The sequence below is a fragment of the Durio zibethinus genome, chromosome 16, assembly GCF_047325235.1.
Source record: "Durio zibethinus cultivar Kanyao isolate XHJ-2024 chromosome 16, ASM4732523v1, whole genome shotgun sequence".
Taxonomy (NCBI): Eukaryota; Viridiplantae; Streptophyta; class Magnoliopsida; order Malvales; family Malvaceae; genus Durio; species Durio zibethinus.
Window position 1 is genome coordinate 24,608,568 of NC_143177.1, and position 23,784 is coordinate 24,632,351.

The 23,784-nt window shown below is 32.3% G+C and overlaps 5 protein-coding genes across 10 annotated transcripts; 3 read left to right on the top strand and 2 right to left on the bottom strand.

The window, feature by feature from the left end:
• The first annotated feature begins 2,232 nt into the window (after positions 1-2,232).
• LOC111298762 (WAT1-related protein At1g68170-like) lies at positions 2,233-4,593 on the top strand. The gene is made up of 7 exons (XM_022893489.2): positions 2,233-2,426; positions 2,567-2,629; positions 2,733-2,849; positions 2,979-3,240; positions 3,331-3,489; positions 3,634-3,785; positions 4,203-4,593. The coding sequence occupies exons 1-7, from the start codon at positions 2,233-2,235 to the stop codon at positions 4,333-4,335; spliced, it is 1,080 nt and encodes a 359-aa protein (XP_022749224.1). The 3' UTR covers positions 4,336-4,593.
• A 1,585-nt stretch (positions 4,594-6,178) lies between these two features.
• Positions 6,179-9,675, top strand: LOC111298425 (WAT1-related protein At1g25270-like). The gene is made up of 7 exons (XM_022893139.2): positions 6,179-6,541; positions 6,937-6,996; positions 7,800-7,916; positions 8,031-8,283; positions 8,370-8,528; positions 8,616-8,767; positions 9,207-9,675. Exons 1-7 carry the CDS (start codon positions 6,348-6,350, stop codon positions 9,424-9,426), a joined length of 1,155 nt encoding a protein of 384 aa, XP_022748874.2. The 5' UTR covers positions 6,179-6,347; the 3' UTR covers positions 9,427-9,675.
• Positions 9,676-12,908: 3,233 nt separating this feature from the next.
• LOC111298135 (tubby-like F-box protein 8) lies at positions 12,909-16,781 on the top strand. Of its 2 annotated transcripts, XM_022892823.2 has the most exons (6): positions 12,909-13,104; positions 13,310-13,391; positions 13,850-14,287; positions 14,434-14,521; positions 15,374-15,506; positions 15,931-16,781. In XM_022892823.2, the coding sequence occupies exons 3-6, from the start codon at positions 13,940-13,942 to the stop codon at positions 16,637-16,639; spliced, it is 1,278 nt and encodes a 425-aa protein (XP_022748558.1). In that variant the 5' UTR covers positions 12,909-13,104; positions 13,310-13,391; positions 13,850-13,939; the 3' UTR covers positions 16,640-16,781. The 2 variants fall into 2 exon arrangements, with proteins under 2 accessions (XP_022748558.1, XP_022748559.1); XM_022892824.2 differs by lacking the exon at positions 13,310-13,391.
• A 40-nt stretch (positions 16,782-16,821) lies between these two features.
• LOC111298137 (G-box-binding factor 4-like) lies at positions 16,822-19,440 on the bottom strand. 4 transcript variants are annotated; one of them, XM_022892829.2, is made up of 4 exons: positions 18,481-19,440; positions 18,232-18,303; positions 17,849-17,878; positions 16,822-17,295 (listed from the first exon to the last, which is right to left on the bottom strand). In XM_022892829.2, the coding sequence occupies exons 1-4, from the start codon at positions 19,150-19,152 to the stop codon at positions 17,215-17,217; spliced, it is 855 nt and encodes a 284-aa protein (XP_022748564.2). In that variant the 5' UTR covers positions 19,153-19,440; the 3' UTR covers positions 16,822-17,214. The 4 variants fall into 4 exon arrangements, 3 of the variants coding, with proteins under 3 accessions (XP_022748564.2, XP_022748565.2, XP_022748567.2); XR_002691167.2 differs by having other exon boundaries at positions 17,187-17,295; positions 18,232-18,293; positions 18,481-19,298; XM_022892830.2 differs by lacking the exon at positions 17,849-17,878 and having other exon boundaries at positions 17,069-17,295; positions 18,481-19,298.
• Positions 19,441-19,572: 132 nt separating this feature from the next.
• On the bottom strand, positions 19,573-22,828 carry LOC111298140 (uncharacterized). Of its 2 annotated transcripts, none has more exons than XM_022892834.2 (8): positions 22,655-22,828; positions 22,364-22,494; positions 22,158-22,238; positions 21,853-21,941; positions 21,680-21,754; positions 21,487-21,551; positions 20,551-20,748; positions 19,573-19,941 (listed from the first exon to the last, which is right to left on the bottom strand). In XM_022892834.2, exons 2-8 carry the CDS (start codon positions 22,484-22,486, stop codon positions 19,862-19,864), a joined length of 711 nt encoding a protein of 236 aa, XP_022748569.2. In that variant the 5' UTR covers positions 22,487-22,494; positions 22,655-22,828; the 3' UTR covers positions 19,573-19,861. The 2 variants fall into 2 exon arrangements, with proteins under 2 accessions (XP_022748569.2, XP_089601749.1); XM_089745623.1 differs by having other exon boundaries at positions 19,632-19,941; positions 20,551-20,763; positions 22,655-22,793.
• Positions 22,829-23,784: the final 956 nt, after the last annotated feature.

Sequence of the window (23,784 nt, forward strand, 5' to 3'; positions counted from 1 at the left end):
CAAAATCAATAATCCTGTCTTGCCTCATAATTTGGCCATAATTTGGCAAATATACAGATAGTATATTATGATTAGAATGGCCACCCCACTTTGCATAAGGTAACTTTTTAAAAAAAATTATAAAAACAAATAAAAAAAAAACAACAATATGTTCTAACATTTTAAATGGTTAGGACTAAGTATTTTTCTTGGATCATAATTTGGCAAATAGTAAAACAAATAGTACCTAACACAATACTATCAATTATCATTAGAGTGGTGCCTTTCTTTGCATACATATATAAAATCATATATCTTTCTAAAATTATAAAAATAAATAAATAAAAATAGTAATTTTTTTTTTAAAATATCACTTGTCAGCACAAGTGTGTATGATGAATTTAAAATGTATGTAATGTAATGTATGCATGTATGGTATTGATGATTTCCCTATATAAAATAGAAAAATATTGGATTTGGAAGTGATAAATTTGCAAAGGGAACCATTTTTGTTTGGACAAAACTTATATGAAGTTATTTAGGTAATGTTTGTAAAGTTTGTTTTTTTTTAAATGATTTAATAAAAATTTAAATAGATAAATTGATAGAATTCAATGTGAAAATCAATAATATAAAAAAAATATTAAAAATATTATTTATAATTCAAATTTGATCAATACTTATTTAACGATAAAAATTTTATCAATATTTTTTTTAAAAAAAATCTATTTAATAAATATATCAAAATTTATTAAATTTTTTCAAATTTTATACGCTTAATCTATGTTATGAAATCTTTTGAAATTTGATTTTTAATTTTAATTTTTATTTAGTTATTTCTAATAAGAAACTCTACGAATTTCATTTATAAAATTTTATGTAAATATTTTCCTCATAATTATTGGAACAGAATTAAACATTAAATTGTTCAAATTTTCGGATTATCAAGTTAATTGTTCAATCACTAGATTAATTAGGTCAATTATCGATTCAATAAAAAAATACTATAAAAAATATAAATATTTTAAAAATTCAAAATTTAAATTTTTAACTCAAGTTATAGTTTAATAATTCAACCATAAAATTATAAATTTTAAAGTATGTCATAGACTATAGATTTTAAAATATAAATTTCATAAAACAATTAATTACTACTTAGAACTGAAATTACTTGACATTTTATTAAAATCATATTTTATATTTTAATAATTAGAAATAATATATATGTTAATAAATATAATAAATAATAAATAATTACAAATAATTATTATTTATAGTTATTAAAATATAAATATTATTTATTAATATATATAATAATTAATCTTTATGTAACAAAAAATAAATATCTATATATAAAATTAAAAAAAGGAAATATTTATATTTATATGAAAATTAGTAAAAAGAAAATTAAAATCATTTATATATTTTTTATATAAATGTAAATTTTTTATTAATTTTACATATATATATTTTTTATTAATTATTTTCAATCATGGTGAAATAATTAATCACTTTATTAATATTACATTTTTTATTAATTTTATAATTATTTTTAATTATGGTATCAATTTATAAAATTTTTTATTAGATCATTTTTTTTTTAAATTGCTTATTTTTACACATATATAAAAAATTTTTGTAATGTCATTATCTACATATCTTCAAATATACCAACATATCATTAATATAAAGATATAAAAATTTGATAGTAGAAAATGAAAGTTGAAGAGTTTATTTAGATGAAATAATAGTACAAGAGTTTAATTAGATTATTTTGAATATTTAAAATATTTTTTATATTTTATCTAAATTTATTAATTACTATTGAATTAATCTGATTAAAAAAATTTACATAATTTATTGATTTGTTATATAAACAGTCGACTCATAACAATTTGAAGCGATTTAATTACAAAACCGCACCAACGGTCCGGTTCGATATTCATCACTATGATTTTCATTTTGTGTTTATATGCATGAACTTAACACTTCCTTCTCTCCTGGGAGGTTGCGTGACTATGCTTTAGTACACCCAAGACGCGTTCACTATTTAGATACTTCGGATTGTTCTCTTTCAAACAACAAACAACAACCAAAAAAAAAAAAAACCATTGGAGCATTAAGAGAAGCAAGAATAAATCAAGAAGGTAAAAGGGTCTTGATCTTCTTGCTTCTCTTTCTTTGCCTCTTCACTTCTTGTGTAGTTTAAAGGGTCGTCGTTGCGTGCCTTGGGTGCCATTGTTTTTTTGATAAATGGGGCGGGTTGGGAACCTTATTCATGGGTTAAAGCCTCCATTGTTAATGGTGCTGGTTCAGGTTATATTTGCTGGGGTAAATGTGATGTATAAATTGGCAGCAAATGATGGGATGAACTTGAGGATCATCATCGCCTATCGATTCATGTTTGCCACCGCCATTATGGTCCCTCTTGCTCTTATTCTTGAAAGGTCGATCCATCGATTTTATCTTTCTAGTTCTTTTATTACTCGTTTTCATCAATTCTAGTTTATACTTGATGATTTTTTTATTGCATATTTGATCGCCTAATCCGGAATTTAATGTATTAAATCTTGAATTTTTTTTATAGGACGAGCTTGGGAAAAATCAATCGCATGGTACTATTTCAAGCCTTTCTTTGTGGGTTGTTTGGGTGAGTTAATTCCATGAATATACACAAAAGTACATATGATCTGAAGAAATATATTATAATTAATTGAAAAGGCTTTTCTAACAACATAAGTCAAACTGAGCAGTGGATCACTTGGTCAAAACTTGTACGTGCAAAGCTTGGTGTTTACATCTGCAACATTTGCTGCTGCCATGGTCAACTTGGTTCCAGCAGTTACTTATATTTTGGCCATTTGTTTTAAGTACGTATCGTACTCTTTAGTGACTATGAATTAAGTATTTACAATCTATATATTATAGATTGATAGTACTAGATTTTTACCATTGATGTTTTCAAGATCTAAGTTTCTGGGGTCCAAATTTCATCACAGAATGGAGAAATTGGCGATTAGAACTGTCGCTGGGAAGGCAAAGGTGTTAGGCACAGTAATAGGAATAGGCGGAGCAATGGTCTTCACATTTTACAAAGGTATAGAAATTAACTGGTCAACAGATGTAAACCTTTTACACCATCATCAGCAACAACCTGGAGGCCCAGCTGGACTTTCATCACATGACACTGGCAAGTTCATTCTGGGTGCTTTCTTGGGCTTTTTGTGTTGCATTTCTGTGGCTTTATGGTTGATCACTCAGGTGACTTTTCAGACATTTGGTATTTCATATTCCCAGATTAAAACTTTGTGGTAAAATTTACATGTTCTTTTCATTCTTTAACTGTATCAGGCTAAGATGAGTGTCAAATTCCCTTACCTTTATTCAACCACAGCTTTAATGTGCATAATGGGATCAATACAAGGTTCAGTAATTGCCCTTTGCACAGAAAAAGATTGGAGCCAATGGAAACTAGGTTGGAATGTTAGGCTTTTAGCTGTAGCTTTCGTGGTATGCAAATTTCTTTGTCAACTTCAGTACTCTAATATTTCAGTTGGTTCTCTGTTGCTGTTTGGAAAACCAGGCCATGGCTTCATTTTCTGATTCTTGGAATTCTACATCTTGTGAAATTGTGAACTTAACTGTATGTTGCAGGGAATCATAGGCTCTGCTTTATTGGTCTTCTTGGTCTCATGGAGTGTAAACTTGAGGGGTCCCCTCTATGTATCTATTTTCAATCCTTTGGGGCTTGTCTTTGTTGCCATTATAGGCTCTTTGTTGTTGGATGAGAAGCTGCATTTAGGAAGGTATATCATTTCATATTTACTTACTACTAAACTAAGATATTTAGTACTCATTGTGATTCCCCCCATTACTTTTTTATTTCAAAATCACAGTAATGATTGTTCAATCTAAAATGCCTATCTGTGGCATGCCCTACATCACATGCACAATCTGTTCGTGTGCAATAATATATGAAGCATTTGAGGATCAACATGTTGTGAGCTGCACTTATATAGATACATATAAAAACTACCTCATACATAGTCCGTCTGTAAAATTTTTAAATTTCAGTAGTGGAATTAGAGGATTATCGCATACTCTTTTAAGTTTAAGGATAATTACAATATAAATATAAATATATATATATATATATATATATATAGAACTACCTTCTGATCTTATTATGGTCTTCTAATTTAATTGCTTCTGTAAATGGACAGTATCATAGGAGGAATATTAATTGTGTGTGGACTATATACGGTACTGTGGGGCAAAGCCAAAGAGATGAAGCAGAAAACTCAACTAGTACCAACTTCAACAGCTGATAAGGAATCTGAAGGAACAGAAGAATGATTAGATGATCCAAATGAGAATAAGGAAAGAGCAGAATCAATTTCCCACATCACAATCCTGGCTTGAATTGTTTTCCCATAACTCCAACCACTAGTAGCTGGCATGGCAGTTCCCCAAATTTTGGTACAGTTGTAGAGGAAGACATTCCAAATTCATATTTTCTAATTTTTTCCCCCTTTTTAAGCTATCTTATCATTACATCGGATAGAATACTTTTACCATATTCATCGATTATCATATCCTTTGATCTATTTTATCTGTACACACTTGAGACCAATAGACTATTTACATAGTTAGCTTCGTATGAATATAAGACTTCATTTACATTGTTCGAATGATTGTTCTAAAAGGTGAATTCTTATAAGATTGAAGTTCAATCCTAACATTTGCATTTCTTTTACCCTTTAGGCTTCGGCCTTCTGTTATAAATATATATATATATGTAAATATGTAGCGTGCTTAGATAGTGCTTGTGACTAAAATTAATTATCGAATCAAAAGATTTTTTTTATGATTAATTATGACTAATTAATAGCTTTTGGATTAATAAAGCATGAATAAATCGTTGACATGTTTTCAAATTCATTTCCTCATATGTTTTTTACTTTAATTTTGATGATAAGGATGTATGCACTCTCTCGTACTTTACATTATTTTGAGCTTCAAACTTAGTTATTTGAGTGCAAATCCCTTGTTTTATAAATAAAAATGTGAGAAAGAAACGAAACAAACAAGGGTGGGGTAGTGCAAAAAGCAATATCTTCTTTCTTTACTTTGCCTAATTTGTCAAAAATCTATGGCCACCACAAATAAGTTGCTGTTAACTGCTCACAAAAGCTAGCTTTGCTTACCAATAGCAATAGAATTTCAAAAGATTAGTGTTTCCTGCATGACAAATATTTTTCAAGTTGTGGAAAATCTGTGACAAGTTTGAGTACTAGTGTTCATCTTGAACACTATGTTGAAACCTTTTGAATTTTGGCTGATTTTTTTTATTTAAAGTTGTCAAATTTTAAATTCTGATAATTAAAATTAAAAATCCGACCAATTTTATCGACAGCATTATTAAACATCGTCGCCTTTTTCTCTAACTTATTGATTTATCCTTCCACAATGTAAGAGGAAAAACAAAGTGCACCAAAAGCAAATTTTAATTTCTCCATCTACAGCCTGAAATAAAGCAAATTCTCCACTAAAGAAAGCCTTTTACAACTTTTATTGCATCCTCTTTCATGGTAAAGGTTCATTGGCAATCCCATATATATTAGCTATAAAAAGGTGGAAAAACAATTTAACATCGTGTAGCTTAAATATTATAAAGAATGTGAATATAGTGTATGTGCATGTTTATTTATTTCTAGTTGGCATCATCATCACCTTGGAAAATGAAATACAGTAATGTTAGAGATTAGAAGTTCGATTTTCCTTGCTTTTTTCCTTCATTTTCTCAGATGTCAACCCATAGAAACAAAAAATGGCCATTTATTTAGAAGGAACTGTCAAAGCAGACTGCGCATCCACTAACGTGGGTGAACCATATATGAGAATTGCCACACCATGCATTATACACGTGTTGGGAACATAAAGGGGCCGGAAAGCTACACACACGTATGGCGAAACAACAAACGACATACGTTACAAGGTATCTCAAGCTTGACTTAAAAAAAAAAAAAGGAAGCGCCTTGGCGGAAGGACACCAAAAGCCAGAAGGTACAAAAACAAAGCAAAGCCACACGTTTGAAGTGGGAAAATGGGCACGTGTGGAGGCGCTACGTACATGGTGACGTGATTAAACCGCAGCCTCGTTTTTACCGAAGCAAGAACTTTTACAGCTTATAAATTCTGGGGACTCAGCTCCCATTTTCTTTCACAGTCACAGAGCTACTTACCACCTGTGAATAGCTTTGCTCCGCAGAGAAACGTAAGCAAGAAAACGACAATTACAACACAATTATCCTGCTTCAAACATCTTTGTAATTGGGTTTTTGGTCTTTCGAGATTAACACAAAAGAATGGGGCAGATCATTAACATTTTGCATGGATTGAAGCCTTTAATATTGATGGTGGTGGTTCAGGTGGTGTTTGCTGGAGTTAACGTGTTGTACAAGTTGGCAGCCAATGATGGAATGAGCTTGAGGATCATCGTCGCTTATAGATTCATATTTGCCACGGCAGTTATGGTTCCTCTTGCTCTCATTGTTGAAAGGTTTGCTTTCTTTTTCTTTAATTTCTTTTTCCTTTTTTTTTTTTGTCAGCTTTTTCCACTAGTCAGGTTGTGTCAAATTAGATTGATTGTTTCGACTCCATGCATGGATGTAATTTGCCATTTTTCTCCACCATCTCTCACTCATTTTTGGCAAACAAGGAATAGGAAATTATGTTATTCTCCTTATTCTGTTTCTTTTTCTTTGTTAATGGCTACTTCATCGAATTTCTAGTTTCTATATTCGGATGGTTCTTCACAATGTTTTTAGACAGTGTTTGGAAGTTATGGGAATCAAAGAATCATCAAAAAGATTTCAGTGTTTCTCTTTTGTTGCTTGAAGGATCGGAATATGCTTAATTAAATAACCATTGCTTTTTGTAATGTTTGTTGCGCAGGGAGAGGCCAAAACTGACTTGGACTGTACTGGTTCAAGCATTTCTTTGTGGGTTATTTGGGTAAGTTTGTTTACCAGGTTTAATTAAAGTCAATATTAATGTTCCCCATATCAGGTTCCTTTGCTGCTGGTTTCCACGTACTATTAGTAACCCATTACAGAAGCCAGCTAGACACAACCAAAACTCAGTTCCAGAATCTCTTTAATTTGCTTAAACTCTTGCATTAAAGACACTCCTGCTATTTTTCCAGAAACCAACGTCCTCCCGTTTACCCAGGCCCCGTAAAGTGGTTTTGGATATAAATTTAAAGATTTGTTTATTTACGTTACGTAAAATATTAAAATTTATATATTTATATCATATTTTAATATAAAAATTTTGTATTATAATTTATGTTAATATAAAAACATAAAATATTTTTTTAGTTTTATTAAATCATATATAATTATTATTAAAATTTTAAATTATATTATTTTTATATTTTATTTTCTTATTATATTAATATCATATTATATTTTAAATTATTATATTTATATGTATGTCTGATGGGATGCATTTGGATAACTGCATCACGTTACAGTTGAAGTTATTGATTTTTAGCTGGAAGGATGAAAGAGAAAGTAAAACATAAAAAAAGAAAAAAGAAAAAAAACCTAAAAAAGTAGTTAATTTGTTGAAAATATTGTTTAATTTTGTATACAACTCCAATTATATATACTTTTGCCTTTTTTTCTTATAAAAGTAAAAAGGGATAGATTAATTGATGGTAATTAATTAATATACATACATATATATATATATATGGCAAACAAACCTTTTCCTTGCAAGAGCAAAAGTAAGTCTTTATGTTCGATATTATGCAGGGGTTCACTATCTCAAAATTTGTACATTGAAAGCCTGGCCTTAACATCTGCAACATTTGTTTCTGCCATGACTAATCTCATTCCAGCCATAACTTTCATCATGGCCGTCACTTTTGGGTATAGACTTCCTTCTTTAACTCTTCCAATTTTGAGTTAAAACAGTAGCTTTTGTTGCATGTCATCAATGGTCTAATTAAAAACTTTGATGGGTCCAATCCACTTTTATGGCAGCTTGGAAAAGCTAGCTTTTGGAACAATGGCAGGGAGGGCAAAGGTGTTGGGAACATCAATTGGATTAGGTGGGGCAATGCTGCTCACTTTTTACAAAGGAGTCCAAATTAATATGGGATCAACCCATCTTGATCTTCTTCCTCATGGCAGCCACGGGGCTGTTTCACCACAACCTGCCTCTGCCCATCATCAATTTGGCGCTTTGCTGGCTCTTACCAGCTGCATCTCTTACTCTCTATGGTTGAACATTCAGGTAACTCAATTTAATTTAATTTCCCATCCTTTATTCATTAAAAAAAATGGGTTTTGATGAATTTTCTCTTTTTATTTGTTTTATAGGCTAAGATGAGTGAGAAATACCCATGTTATTACTCAAGCACAGCATTGATATGCACAATGGGAGCCATACAAGCCATTGTTTTTGCACTTTGCATGGAAACAGATAGGAGCCAGTGGAAATTAGGCTGGAATGTTAGGCTTTTAACTGTTGCCTACTCGGTATGTTACCGAAATTGTTGAAACTAGAAAATCACTTGGGTTTCTAGCTTTGTGGCTAAATTTGGAGATTATATACTTTTTTTGCAGGGAATTTTGGGATCAGGGTTGATGTATAGCTTGATCACTTGGTGTGTGCGAATGAGAGGTCCCCTTTATGCTTCTGCTTTTAACCCATTAATGCTTATCTTAGTGGCCTTTGCTGGCTCATTGTTTCTTGAAGAAAAGCTTTATCTTGGAAGGTAAGTAGTAATAATGATTGAACCTTTTCCAAAGTAAATAAATAAAAGCAACAATATATAACTAGACAAAGAAAGAGTTACGGATTAACGAAAAAGAAACAATAAAAAAATGTTCATTGTATATATGTAACAAAGGAAGGTTAAAAAAAATCATAGACGATGAAAGTGGTGCTCTCTTACATTTAGGGTTTATCGCGATATTATATTAAATGTTTAACATTATATCAAAGTTTAGTATGATTCTTGTTTTATATTTATTTTGAGTTGATCACATGATAATTATGCTTACACGTAATAAGATATGTTAAAATAATATTATTTCATGTATTTTAAATTTTAATTTTTTTATAATTTTATATTCAAATTAAACTTATTTACTCATTGCCTATTGATTTCTTAATCAACTTAATTTGACAAATTTTTTTTTATCTAATTACAGCATAATAGGAGCAGTGCTGATTGTGATGGGGCTGTATGTTGTGCTGTGGGGAAAAGGGAAGGAGATGAAGAAGATGAATCAGTTAATGCCATCAATCAAAAGTTCTACAGAAAATGGACCCATCGAGATTATAGCTACTTCTACAGAAGACAGCATTTCCATTAATAACAATGTTAACAGTATTGTGGCCAGTAAAGATTCACCAAAGGAAGAGAAATAGGAGTTAATTAGGAAAAGAAGAAAATGATAGAAAACTAAAAACATTGACGAAGAGCAAGAACACAAGTGTTAATTTGGTAGAGAAAGAGGACAATGCTTTCCGTAAAGTTCTCATTTTCCCATGTCTCTTTTGTTTGTAACAATCCGTTCCATTGCTTTTATTCAATGTTAATTTTAAGTTAAGTTTGAATTCCACCGTATTTTCGTATGATGCAATTGAGTTAATTATATTATCGTTGAATCCAAATGTTAACTTCATAAGATCTATATAATATAAATTTTCTTTTAATTGTCACTATAATAACTTTTATTATTATTTTCGATCTCACTTAAATCAATTTATCGATCATCCAAATGAATATTTAGCGGTAAAAATGATCCATGACTTTTTAAGCTCTCAACCAGTATTCCAAAGCAAGCACTGAGAATAGTTTTCTCCAGATACTTCTATATATAAATGGTTTGTGCTGCTAACCATGATATCCCTAACAGCCAATGATCAGTATCTACAGCACAAATTAAGAAAATAATTTGTGATTGGAAATCATCTTTAAGACAATTTTTATATAATATCTTAATTTAGAAATCTTAAAACTAGAGCCGATCATAAATGTTTGAATAAATTTGGTTCTACAATAACTTTAGGATTACTTGTTTCAATGCATCAAGTTAAAGTTTCATTGAAAATGAATGACAATGACTGCAGGGATCAATAACTCATTTCATTACGAAGAAACCAATAAAAACTCATTTATATAGTACTATCAAGACTAGACATGCAAACAGGTCAGGGCAAGTTTTTTCACTTCAAACCCAACTCGATTTTTATAATAAATATTTAAATTTGATTCAATTTAATATTAAAATATTATTTTTATCTTCTACTCTTATATACATAAAATTGTAATTGATATAAATTTAATAAAATAATATTTTTTAACATATAAATATAAAATTAAATAAATATATAAATATATATAAATAAAATAAAATTAATAATAATAAAAATTTTACATGCTAAATCTTAAAATCTGATTTTGACTTTAAAAAAAATCCAATCCGAAATCTAATTTAAAAAGAAAAATGATTTTATATAATCGAATTAGATTAAAACTTGATTGGATTATCAACCCTAATCACTGTAGCCTTTACGGCATCTGACATGAAAACAGAAAAGACCCACTTTCAGATGTATTGAAATATTAAGACTTATAGTACCATTAACTGCATGGCTTAGAAGTGTGTACTATTTTACGAGGGTTAAACCAAGCAATGGTGACGATAGTGGTTCGAACTTCATATGTTTACCGGAATGAATGTGTTGTATAAATTGGTAGCAAATGATTTTACAAGGGTTATACCAAGCAATGGTGATGATAGTGGTTCGAACTTCATATGTTTGCCGGAAAGAATGTGTTGTATAAATTGGTAGCAAATGACGGAACGAGCTCGAGGATCAAACTCTTAACTTCAAACTATGCTTGCTGGAATGAATGTGTTGCTGAAATTGGTAGCATGTGATGGAACGAGCTTAAGGATCAAACTCTTGCTCCTCTTTTTCAAATGTTTGAGTTTTTCTTTTATGAAGTTATAAATACAAAAGAAATTACATCAAAATTAAGTATTATATTCATATACGAGAAATTATCAAATAATTATTAAATAAATTTAATATAAAATTAAATTAAATTTGAACATAATAAAACTTAAACCTACAATTTCGAATTCTATAACTTACCGGATACTAACCCAAGTACTCCTAGGCAGGCTAGGGTTTTTTTTTTTTTTTTGCCTTGATTTATGAAAAAAATAATATCTATTTATATTAATTTTAAATTTAATATTTTATAATATAATATTATGATATGAATATGATATAAAAAAATAATATAAATATAATAAAATTTAAAATTTTAATAATAATTATATATAAATTTACTAAAATAAAAAATATGTATTATGCGTTATTTACATATTATATATAAATTTAAATTTTACAAATCAAATTTTTTTTATATTTTTATATTTATATAAATTATAATACCTAATTTTTATATAATATCTAATATAAATATCGAACGTCGCACGAATATTCGTACGTTCGCTTCTAACTAATCCTTATCTATAATTTCTGTTGAACTTTCTCTCACACAGGAATAGGCCAAAACTCACCTGCGCTGAACCCTAGGCACGAGAGGGAAGAGATGACGTGGCAATCCAAGGGTCCGACAATTATCAATATCAAAAACCAATCACAGCCATCTGATGTTCCACTCATGGCGATTGACTCTATTAAAGAAAAGCGTTAAAAAAGAGAGACAGGGACCCCATCCAGTCAAATCCTACGTAGCTTAATACCATACATCAATAAACACCCTATAGTTCTCCTCTTTATTTTTTTTTCTTTTTTTTTTCTAAATTTTAATTATATTATTCAATTTCTATTTATAAGGTTTGTTTCCTGGAAGGACACCAAAAGTCAGCCAAAGAAATAAAAAAAAAAATTCAAAAACTTGGTTTTTTATTCACCCTTTTGTACTTTTTTTCAATTTTATATTCAATTTGGTTAAAAAATAATACTAAATATTTATATATTTTTAACACAAAAAAAGAAAAAACAAAATAATTAACGCAATACTAATAAAACTTGAAACACTATTTAAATTTAAAATAAAATAAAATAAAAATAATCAAGCTCAAATTTTTTTTTAAATAAATGAGATGATTCATATGCGAAATAAATTTGAAAAACAAAATCTACTATATGAAACAATTTTTTTTCAAAATTTGAAGAAGTTGCTTTGTAAAATTTTTATAAAATAAAAAGTGGCACATAAAGCAACGTCTAGTTCATTATTTTTTCACCAATTTATTTTTACCCTATTTATTGTTTGGTTAAAAAGAAAATGCTAACACTGTTATTTTGCAAGCGTCTCTAATAAATGAGAAAGGGTTTTTCTTTATTTTTAAAAGAAAAAGAGATATGGGTTTTTCATTTTGAAAACTGCAAAGTTTTTTCTAGTTTTTTTTTTTTTGTTATGTTATTAAATACAAGAAAGATTAATCTGTTGTTCATTAATGAAATTTATTTGTCATAAATGATATAAATGGATTGAAGGGAACTTCAAAATACATTAAAAAAGTTACTGTTTTCATAATGTTCATCAATTTGACTCGAACAAACCCAATTTAAAGTTTTTATTTGTAGACATTAAATTCAGAGTTAATTTTATTTTGTTTGGTTTCCAAGAAGAAGAAAAAATCAATGCAGTTTCCCTCAGATAAGGCAAACGCTAAAGTCAAACGGGCCATTTTAGTCGTTGGTTGGAGCCTGCTGTTTAGCTCTGTAGTTCATGCTCTAATAAAAAATTATTTTTTTCATTAAAAAAATCACATCAACCCAAAGAACTAAAATCAAAAAATCAAAAACAAAAAGTGAAAATTGTAATATTTAAACTGTTTTTTTGGCCGTCAGTTGAATTTAACGTGGGTCTGGAGTCCGGAACAGATAGAGAGAGACTTCAGGAAAAAAAAAAAAAGAAAACAAAAAGAAGACTGTTGAATAGTTGTCTGACTTTGATCCCATCTACCCACAACCTTTTTAGCTGTTCTGTTACGTAAAAAAGTTGTCTGGGTTTTTTGTTTTTGATCTTGTCTTTGGATTCGCTGCATGTTTCAGGTACAAAAAATGGATCTCATCTTACTTTTTTAAGATTTCATAAAAATCTTTGTGTTTTTTACTGTCTTAAATCTTATCTTACTAGTTACAAGCCCAGTTCAAATGACCTTTTTTTTAATTTTTTTTCTTTTTTTTTTTGTTAAGAGAGGTTAAGAATTTAATATAATATGGGTTTGTTTGCAAATTTGGTTCTTTTTTGTTCAAGATCTTTGGTGTGGTTGTGAAGCCGAAGCTATGGTGTTTTAATCAGATTCAGCCTTGAGATTTAAGGCCTTGATTTTTGGAAGGTAAATTATTTTTTTTCTTGTGCTTAATTGATAGTAGGTAGATCACACATTTGGGTTGGGATAATTCTATAATCTTAGCTAAATCATGGCCATTTATGGAGAAAATTTTCGTTTACGTGGGAAATTTGATGAGAAAATATCGAAGTAGCTATCTTTCTTCTTCAAATTTGAAGATTGTCTCTGGAATTATCCAATTTTTTTTAGAACAGAAGATATATTTATTCTTCTTAAGATGCTTATAAATCTATGCAATTTCTGTCACATATATGGTGGATAAACCAAAGGCTTATAAAATATTCAGAATGCTTGTGTTCCATGTGAAGCTTGCCCTAGTGATCTTCTCTTTTATTCTTCCTTTTCTCTTTGGTATCTTTTCGGTTTTCTGTTTCCTTTTCTCTATCTTTTATTCTTTACTGGTAGATTTGTGGTGGGAACTGAGTTGTTTCTTCAATGGGCAGCCACAGCTACATAATCAGCAGAGTATTACTGTCAGAAATCTTCAGAACGGATACTATAATTGAGCTGGCGTTTGCTCTCTAATTGAAAAAATGTCATTTCGTAGCATAGTTCGTGATGTGAGGGATAGTTTTGGGAGCTTGTCTAGGCGGAGTTTTGATGTTAGACTGATGGGGCATCACAGAAGAAAATCTCATGGTTCTTTACATGATTTGCATGATGAGCCTCTTGTAAATCAGAACAGCCATTGGGCTAATCTCCCTCCAGAGCTGCTTGTTGATGTGATCAAGAGGTTGGAAGAGAGTGAGAGCACGTGGCCTGCTCGAAAGAATGTTGTTGCATGTGCATCAGTTTGTCGATCATGGAGAGTCATCTGCAAAGAGATTGTTAAGAATCCTGAATTCTGTGGGAAGCTTACTTTCCCATTGTCCCTTAAGCAGGTAGGGATCATTGTTCATTAGAAATGACTTTAAATTAACTCTGGCTTTTTTAATTTATTTGAAGATTATGCTGAAATATATAATCAGTTCTTACTATATCGAAAACTCAAAGACTGCAACTCAACCTCTCTTGTTTGACTTTTCAGCCTGGGCCACACGATGGAACCATCCAGTGTTTCATTAAAAGGGATAAATCTAAATTAACATATCACCTCTTTCTGTGTCTTAGCCTTGGTAAGCGCGATTCTCTGGAACCATTTGTTGAATCAAGTTGCCTTTGTTAAATGTTGATGTAATCTAAGTTTTGATATTATTGTGGTAATGCATATGTTTAAATGAGGTATCGCGTGTTATAAATTAATATGATTTGATTTCTGTGTACTCGTATGTATCGTGCTGGAGTACATAGGCTGTAGCAATGACACTTGTCACGCTTATTCTTGAATGTGAAATATGGCCTGAATTATTTCATTTAAAACAATCATTGAAATGGAAGAAAGGGACTATGCATTACGAAATAGAATTCTTCTATGGGGTTCTGTATCATTAATGACTTTATTTGATAAATTGTTTGATATAATTGATGATGGGTTCACAAGTTATGTGTTTAAAGATAAAATTGCAGTTGAAAAGCTGTTGATGTACATTTTAACGCATTAGTATTATAATCTATGTACAATTTCTCAAAGCAGCAGAAAGAGTTTTGAACTATGCTTTATGATAAGGTACATGCTAGAATAAAGAAGTGAGCAGGAGCAATGCACATTGTTTGCCAAAAGGTCTATTTACTTTGTCATTGGGTAGAAACGGCTAGCACTTTTTAATTTCCTATGATAAAGAGAGCTTTCTAAATGTAAAAAAGCACAATTACCATTTACTTGCAAGACCTAGCAGTGGATATCCTTCTCAGATGCTTGTTAGTCGATTTGATAACAAATGAACTTCCTGGCTTTGCGGTTAAGACAAGACGGTCATTCCTTGTCTATCACAATGCAGACATTTAAGTGCCTTCTATGGTTTTCAGATTTCATACTTGTTCTTCCTAAACTAACCACTATAGTTTGTGTTATCATTTCTCTTTTGCAGCCTCGCTAGTTGAAAATGGGAAATTCCTTCTTTCTGCAAAAAGAACACGCAGGACTACTTCTACCGAGTATATTATTTCTATGAATGCCGACAACATTTCAAGATCAAGCAGCAGTTACATTGGAAAGCTGAGGTATGAATGTGAAACGAAACTTGTGAATTTTTAATGCAAATATTGCCCTTCTGTTCCGAGGATTAATGTTAGCAATTCGAATCAGTATCATCTTTCTAGTTCTCCAAGTGTAGAAGTAGAAGAACCACTGCTTTATTAACTAATATTTTCTGTAAAGCTCAGTAAATTTCCTTTTATTTTGTAAAAGGAAAATCAATCATAGGATGAAGTTGGAAAATTAAACCCATCCTTGTCAGTCTAGTTCTAGAGAACTATGCTTAATAATTTCTTTCATAACTCTTTTTACATTGATTTCAACATTGCCTTTGCCCAAATAGTTTTCTTCAATTTTAGAACTAGCTTTTGGAAAGATTGTTTATAACTTGCATAGGTTTTCATGTTTATGGAATACAATTTTGAAAGTAAATGCTTTTTTCTGTTCCAGGTCAAACTTCCTCGGCACAAAATTCATAATATATGACACCCAGCCTGGCTATACCTCTGCTCATGTTCCTCCACCAGGCCGAACAAGTCGAAGATTTTATTCCAAGAAAGTTTCCCCGAAAGTCCCTACTGGCAGCTACAACATTGCTCAGATTACTTATGAACTAAATGTCCTTGGGACCCGGGGCCCACGAAGGATGCATTGCATCATGCATTCTATTCCTGCCTCAGCTCTTGACGCAGGTGGTTGTGTCCCTGGCCAGCCAGAGCTTCTTCGCCACCCTTTGGAGGACTCATTCAGGAGCATTTCCTTTTCAAAGCCTCTTGATCATTCTGTTGAGTTCAGCAGCTCTCAATTTTCAGAAATCGGTGTGTCTCATGATGATGATGAGGATGGGAAAATGAAACCCTTGATCCTCAAAAACAAGGCCCCTAGATGGCATGAGCAACTACAGTGTTGGTGCCTGAATTTCCGGGGCCGAGTAACGGTCGCATCTGTTAAGAACTTTCAGTTGATTGCTGCCACACAACCAGCAGCTGGTGCACCCACCCCATCTCAGCCTTCCCCACCTGATGTTGATAAGATAATCCTTCAGTTTGGCAAGGTTGGCAAAGATTTGTTCACCATGGATTACCGATATCCCCTATCTGCATTTCAGGCTTTTGCAATCTGCCTGAGCAGCTTCGACACGAAATTAGCTTGTGAATAGAATGATAATTGTGGCCAACAAAACACTTTTATTCACTAGTGTTGTTATTCCTCGTTAATTCATGTGACCGATCAATCAATCGCTTGCTGTCTAATTGACGTTATGATTTACTGCATAATCAAGGTAACAAACTTCTGATAAACAGATGACTCGACCATGGAAATTAGGGACTGTTTCATCTCCGTGAACTTGTGAATTTTATAATCAGATTTTGTATAGATTAGTTTCTCAGGCCTGCTACCTTCCCCTACCGACATGATTCAAGGGGAAAAAAAACGATGCTTTACACAAATTGAGGTTCTTTTTTTATTTACAATACCTAAGCAAAATCCAGAAGCATTCGGATTCCTATGCAAAAACAATGTGCAACTATTCACAAAAGGTAATCCCAACGTAGGTAAATCATGGTTGAAGCCTCCATTTTTCCATTTCATCTTTGCTTTCCCTACTCAAATAACCCCATTTCAATTGGTTCCTGCAGTTCTTTTTTTTGTATAGCTTCGATAATGGCAAGCTCAGAACCTAAGCTTCTTCTTTCATCTTGTCGTTGACAAAAGGATCAGGAGCTGCTACATTTACCATTGCATAGAATGAACTCGCCTAAATACGCGAGGTGGTCTTTGCTTCTCCTCAACAGGGATCAGGTTCTCCATTAGCTGTATTCGAAATAAACAGCAAGGTATCAGAATTGATACATTCGTCATCATTTTTCAAGCAAGGAGCACAATCACGTTTAGATTTCAGCCATTACCACATTGTTGAATTATTTACTATTATAATAAATTTTGTCATTATAGCGTATAAGCATTAACACTGATGTCGCTTTTCATCATATAAAATCCAATCAGCCAAGCATCATTATAATTTATGCGGTAAAAGAATTTAAATGTCTGCTTAAATGATATATAGGTGTTGATGTTCTTTGAGTTTTTCCATCTTCTACAACAGTGACTGCAATTTATCTACTACTACTACTACTACTACACTTTATCATACTAAACCTTCAGGTGTGGTTTATTCAATGTTTGCTGAATTGATCTTTTACCCATAAATAAAACATATAGACTGGATTCAGCAACAATTACATCCCCCAAAAATGATCACCATATCAGTTATAGGAAATTTAAGAACTGATTCATAAAACAAGTCGAAGATATCTTAGACATTCGACGCACACAATAGAATTAGAAGGTGCTAAAATAGACATACCCGCTTAAACCTCTCCTTGTTCAGCTCAGCCTACAAAAGTAAGTTGAGAAATCAATAATATGGAAGCATACATCTAATGCATAATGATGATCCATACATTCCTCGACACGAACAGTATCTATTTACTGGTTGATTAAACACATGATTAAAACGAAAAGGGAGTGAAAATCTATGTTCTTTCACATCATTTCGATATCTCTAAACGGTATTCACTATTCAACTAATCTAGTTTGGAGTTTACTAGCATAATCTTGAAATACATTTTAATTTTAATCTTAATCAAACATTTAGAACATCAATCAATAATTATTCATCAAACTTGGCAGCAACTGAAATTCTTCAATACTATAATTGAAAATCATATAGTATAACAGCCTATATACCTCTTCCCTCAGCAACCTCGCATTCTCTTCTTCCAGTTGTCTCAACATAGATTCCAATTCAACTGTATAAGCCTAAATGTCAAGTTGCCAACAAGGAAAGCAATACAAAGAAACAAAAAGAATCAGTTAATCATAACTAAACTAACCGTTTAATTGCAGAAAACAGGTTTTAAAATTGGAACAAAAGCAATTAAGATTTGAATTAGATACAAGAAGCAACCAAATAGTATTGAAAAAGGAGAGCCTGACCTGTTTGCGTTCTCTAGATCTAGCGGCAGATTCTCTGTTCTTGATCATCCTGCGCTGTTTCTGCTGTGTCGCTTTGTCCAGAGGCGGTTCCTCGACGGCGCGTCGTTTTCCTCTCGGGCCTCCACCTGCTGGCGCCACCAATCTCTGATGATCAGCGTTGTTTCCAAACGCAGAAAATTGACTTCCACCACCGTTGATAACCGCAGGGTCCATAACATAGACCCCTTCACCTACTCCCACCTGATTAACAACTCCCCTGACATCGTCTTCTCTAACCGCTCCAGCTTTCGTCAAAAAATCCTCCAATGTCATCTCTTCCGATTGACCTTCCTGTCTCTGATCGCCGCCGACGACGATCTCCTTCCAAACCTCGTCGACGGACTTGTTCGCCACATCCTTCGGAGGCGATAAACTACCTTCCCGTGAGATGGACGCGCCGGGGAACTGCGGGTGGGCGTCGGAAGTAGTTGGTGGCGGTGGTGGGGACGAGTAGATGTTTTTCCAAAGATCATCCATGCTCATGCAACCAAGGCCGTTCTGAGATTGGTTTTGATTATTTTGTAGGTTTTGAGGACCGGCGAGGAGAGTGGAGAGCGAAGAGCATAGAGATGGCTGACGTGGAAGATCTGGATTCGTCTGTGACGTGGTCGTTATCACGTTAGACGATGCCATGACCCCCCCCAATTTTCGGGTTTCTTCACTTCCTTGTTCACTGTTTTTTTTTTTTAATTATTTGGCTTTCCACTGATTGGAAGAATTTGAAACTGTGAGGAAATTTATTTGAGAAGCGAAAAGAAAAACTGGCAAAGGAGACGATGGCCAACAGTTTAAATGCCACGAAGGAGGGAGAGGGAGAGAGAGAGAGAGAGAGAGGGGAAGGAACTGAGAAAGGAAAGAAGAAGATGCGAGATGGATAATGTGTACTCGCTGCTATATCCGCCCAGTTGTCAAATGTAGGGGCACTTATGTCATTTCAAATATTGGCGTTAAAGCTTTGACGCATATTGCTTACAAGCACGATAATGTAATTAATTAATCCTAATTCAATATTATATAAGAAATATGAAAAATTTTATAAGTGATAAAACAGCATGAACGAATGTTCTGCTCTATTATTTTGAGAAAATAATTTTCAATAAAAAAACCCAAAAAAAAAAAAAAAAACTAAAAATTCTACTACGTTGGCAGAGTGTGATAAAATATCCTACCAACTTTCCTACAAAAAATTTCGGCCTAGAAAAGTAATATATAAGGTACCCTACAACTCAATTTTCCAAAGCCTTAAATAATGTCTAAGACTGATGATGAATAGAGCAGCCATCCAGTACTGGTTTGTTTCATTCTAAAGCCATAGTTCTGCAGAAGCTAGGGTGCTAGAAGCTCAAGCAGTTCTCTGAAATGGACCATCAGATCTGAAACCTTGGCCACGACGACGTCCCCTTCCCCTCCCACGTCCACGACCTGAAACAGTGATTAGCCAAAATAGTGATTGGAATTACACTAAAAAAATAATGCAAGAGTTAAGAGAAGCATTAAATTCGATTGCTGACACAGGAAAACCGAAAGAGTTTCAGGTACTCCCACCAGCTCACCTAGGGCCTTTGTAATTTTTGGGATTTTGCATCAATGTTCTTTGCTAGTCGTTTAATGGAGATGGATATACACACACATATACATATATATATATATATATATATATATATATACAAGTAGTCAAAATATACTTGCAACTCGAAGAACTATTACTAGAGAAATTACATATAAATTACTTACAATAGACTGGACGTTTAAACATGTGCAAATTATGATTTAGGCTTCTTGCTAAAATAATTCATCCACCAAAAGAAAAATCTATCAGCAGTACCCATATGATGACATTATCAGCAATGATAGGGAAAAAATTGCTAAAGAGACTTGAGAAAATGGATTGTTTTAAATTCGTTTCTTTTATAGAAAAGAGGGAGAGCATGGATTGGTTTTGGGATATGCGAAGTCACTAAAAGTAGTACTCACTACTCGGTACAATATAACAGAAAAAAATGAAAGAAAGCATTGGAACCAAAGACTTACCACGACCCTGGACAGGCAATGGTCCCGATGGACCATTACCATTGTAATATCCTGAGTCTTGCTGCATATTTCCACCACCAAACCCTCTTCCACGCCCTCGGAAACCACGTCCCCTCCCACGACCCCGACCTCTGCCTCCATATCCTCGTCCACCATCCCATCCTCCATTCCTCTGCTCCACCACACCATTGATATTGCCTGCATGAGAAAAATCTTACGTAATTGTCGGTTCATAGGTGCTCCAATAAATTTAACAAAAAAAAAAAGAAAGAAAATGATTTGATACACAGCAAGAATCTGGATAACAGACTTGCAATCATCATGCCGAGGATCATTACCATCTCATTCCAACAAAAAACCTTAAATCCAAACATCTGTCCCGCAGCTATTCAGATATGGAAAGTAGTATATGGGCCACAAAACCTAGCAACTATTTGTAACCAACAAACAAAACACAACCTTGCTGTCAAGATTGTTGTCTCTACCGTCCTCTTCCCCATTTTTCACCAAAAGCATATGATAGAACTTAACCTTACCCAGATGATTTGAAATCATTCTTACAGAATTCAAGTGTCCCTTAACTTTCATCGCCAACGCAAGCACACCCATGTTCTTAAGTCTATATCAGAACATGTTGAAAAAGCAAAATAACAGAAGGATTTTAAGATCTCATCGTCTCAAGTACTATAAAGGAAGGAAAATCTCTTTTCCAAAAACACTTTTAATGACTCAAACTTATGTCGCAATTATTTCACTTTAGAACTGACAAGCCATGATGATTGCCTATACCTCGATATTTTACTTGACCACCATGTCCTTTGCCTAAAATATCAGTGGTCTCTAATTTGAATGAGATGGGAGTACAAATATTCAATTCATGCAAGACTCGACATAAAGCAGAAATACACAATCATCAATTGTACATTATTGCCTCACCTCCTTCATTGTCATCAAACTCAGCCGACAGCTTCACTTGATCAGCTGGGATTGGTGGTTGATATCTGATATCAAACATGTCACAGACCAATAGAAAAGCATGCCAAGACGATCAATAGTAATTCACTGGGTACAGTGAACAATATTATACTCAACATTGTTAACTTTTAAAGACAAAGCAGTGTCCAATTACCCTACAGAAGATGTATCCAATTCTTTTTTGGACAAAGTAATCGTGATTATTGAAACATGGCGAGTGGTTTCTAGGCTGCAAGCAAACAACACGTTAGAGTCAATAAGATGTTAGCGAATGCAACAAAATGAACGCATGGACTACCAGAAAGAACAGAAAATCTAGGTTCTTACGGAAGAAGGCCTTCTTCTAGTGGTTCCCATGTGTCAGTTATGTCTATTGATCCAGTTGATGTGTTCTGATGAAGACCAACAATCCTCCTCTGAAGGAAGTCAACACATTTCAGTACAACTCCAAGAAAAGAGGGATTATAAAGCAAAGAACAATCACATGTCAGAAGGGTGATATATAACTAAAACTACAAGCAGGACGCAGCTATCTTGTGGCAAAATCAATAAGGACATGACTGTTCAAAACCTATACATAACAACAAAATTAAGAAAAGTGAAACATTAACCTAAAAAAATCAAACAACCACCTTAAGTAATTCAGCAATCATGACAGTCTTATTGATAGCTCTGCCAGTGGCTTTAAGCACAATCTCATTTGCACCTTTCTCCTACAAAACAACATGAAACCAAAGCTTTCAACAGAAAATTCTATAACCAAAACACAATGCTCTCTTTCTCCCACAACAAAATTAAATCAACGCCTAATACAATCCTAACATCCAATAGGGAAAACCTGAAGCAGAGTCATGGCGTAAGAAATGTAATTCCTCATTCTTCCTTGAGCAGTAATCCTCAGTTCATTCTCGTTTATCGGTGTCTCAGCCTTTGGCCTCTCCACCTTCTGGTACCGATCCATTTTTCTCTCTGCCAAAGGAAAAACACGTGTTACAAATAGCAGTTTTGTTTTTTCTCAGCAAACAAACAGAACCGAAGTTTGCAAACGATTCAACGATTAAATTAAATCCAATAAAACCAAATAAAGAATGACAAAAAAGGTGAAATCGAGATCTAGGGTTAGAGTAACCTGGCGAAACTGGGCAGTTGTTGCGAACAAAGGCGACAAGTGGCTCTGTTTTGAGAAGCTATTTATTTGGGGCAGAACCGAAGCAGTTAGTGGCGGGGTTAGGGTTTAGGATGAGAAGTGGGGGTTCCGGTGAAACCCTGCCCATTGTTCAGTCAAATTTTGACACGTAAGGTCGTTCCACTTTTCTCGCCAATCAGTTTTAAAATCCTCTTTCTTTGCAATATCAACCGCTTGTTTTGGTCACACTCAATTAAACCTGTCAGTTTCAACTTTCATCGTTACATGAATAATAAAAATCATCATTAAATTGTTTTTTTATTATAAAAATCCAACGTGTTTACTTTTTTTTTAAATTATTTTTCAAAGTCATCTTCCCGATAAAAAAATTAAAATAAATAACAAAAATTACATTGGAGTTTGTTAATGGCTTTTCCAGACGGAGCTCTTTTAGATTTAATAATTTAAAATAAAATATAATTATATCATACGAAAATAATATAAAAATAATATAATTTAAAATTTTAATAAAAATTATATATAAATTTATTAATATAAATTATCACATATAAAATATAATACGAATATATAAATTATAAATATTTTTTATTATATAAATTTATAAATTATCAAAAGTAATTTTATCCATTTGTTTGAAGGGTGTATTAATAAGTCAATCCAATCTAATACTCAAATTATTTTTTCAAAAAAATTGCATTACGAATATAAAATAAAATTGTAAATGTTAAATTTAAATTTTATTGAATATTATTTTTAAAAAATTATTATATAAACTTTTAAAAATTTATTACATAAATTAACTAAACAAAACCTTAAGTTCATACATAATATTCTTAAATGGGTCTCAAACTTTTAATTTAAAACTTGATTTTGTTGCCAAGTTTAAAACTTGATTTAGTTATTAATTTTGTGATTTATTAAAATAATATTTTATATACATAATATTCTGTAAATATATGAATTCAAGTATTTAAACTTGATTAAACTAAGATTTGGATTTATTTAGTTCAAATAGCACGATTGCTTTCAAAACTCAATCTAGATAAGGCTAAGCTGAGAGCTTTTGACCGTGACAACTTGGTTCGGCTTTGCTTAGAGGTTTGGATAAAAGC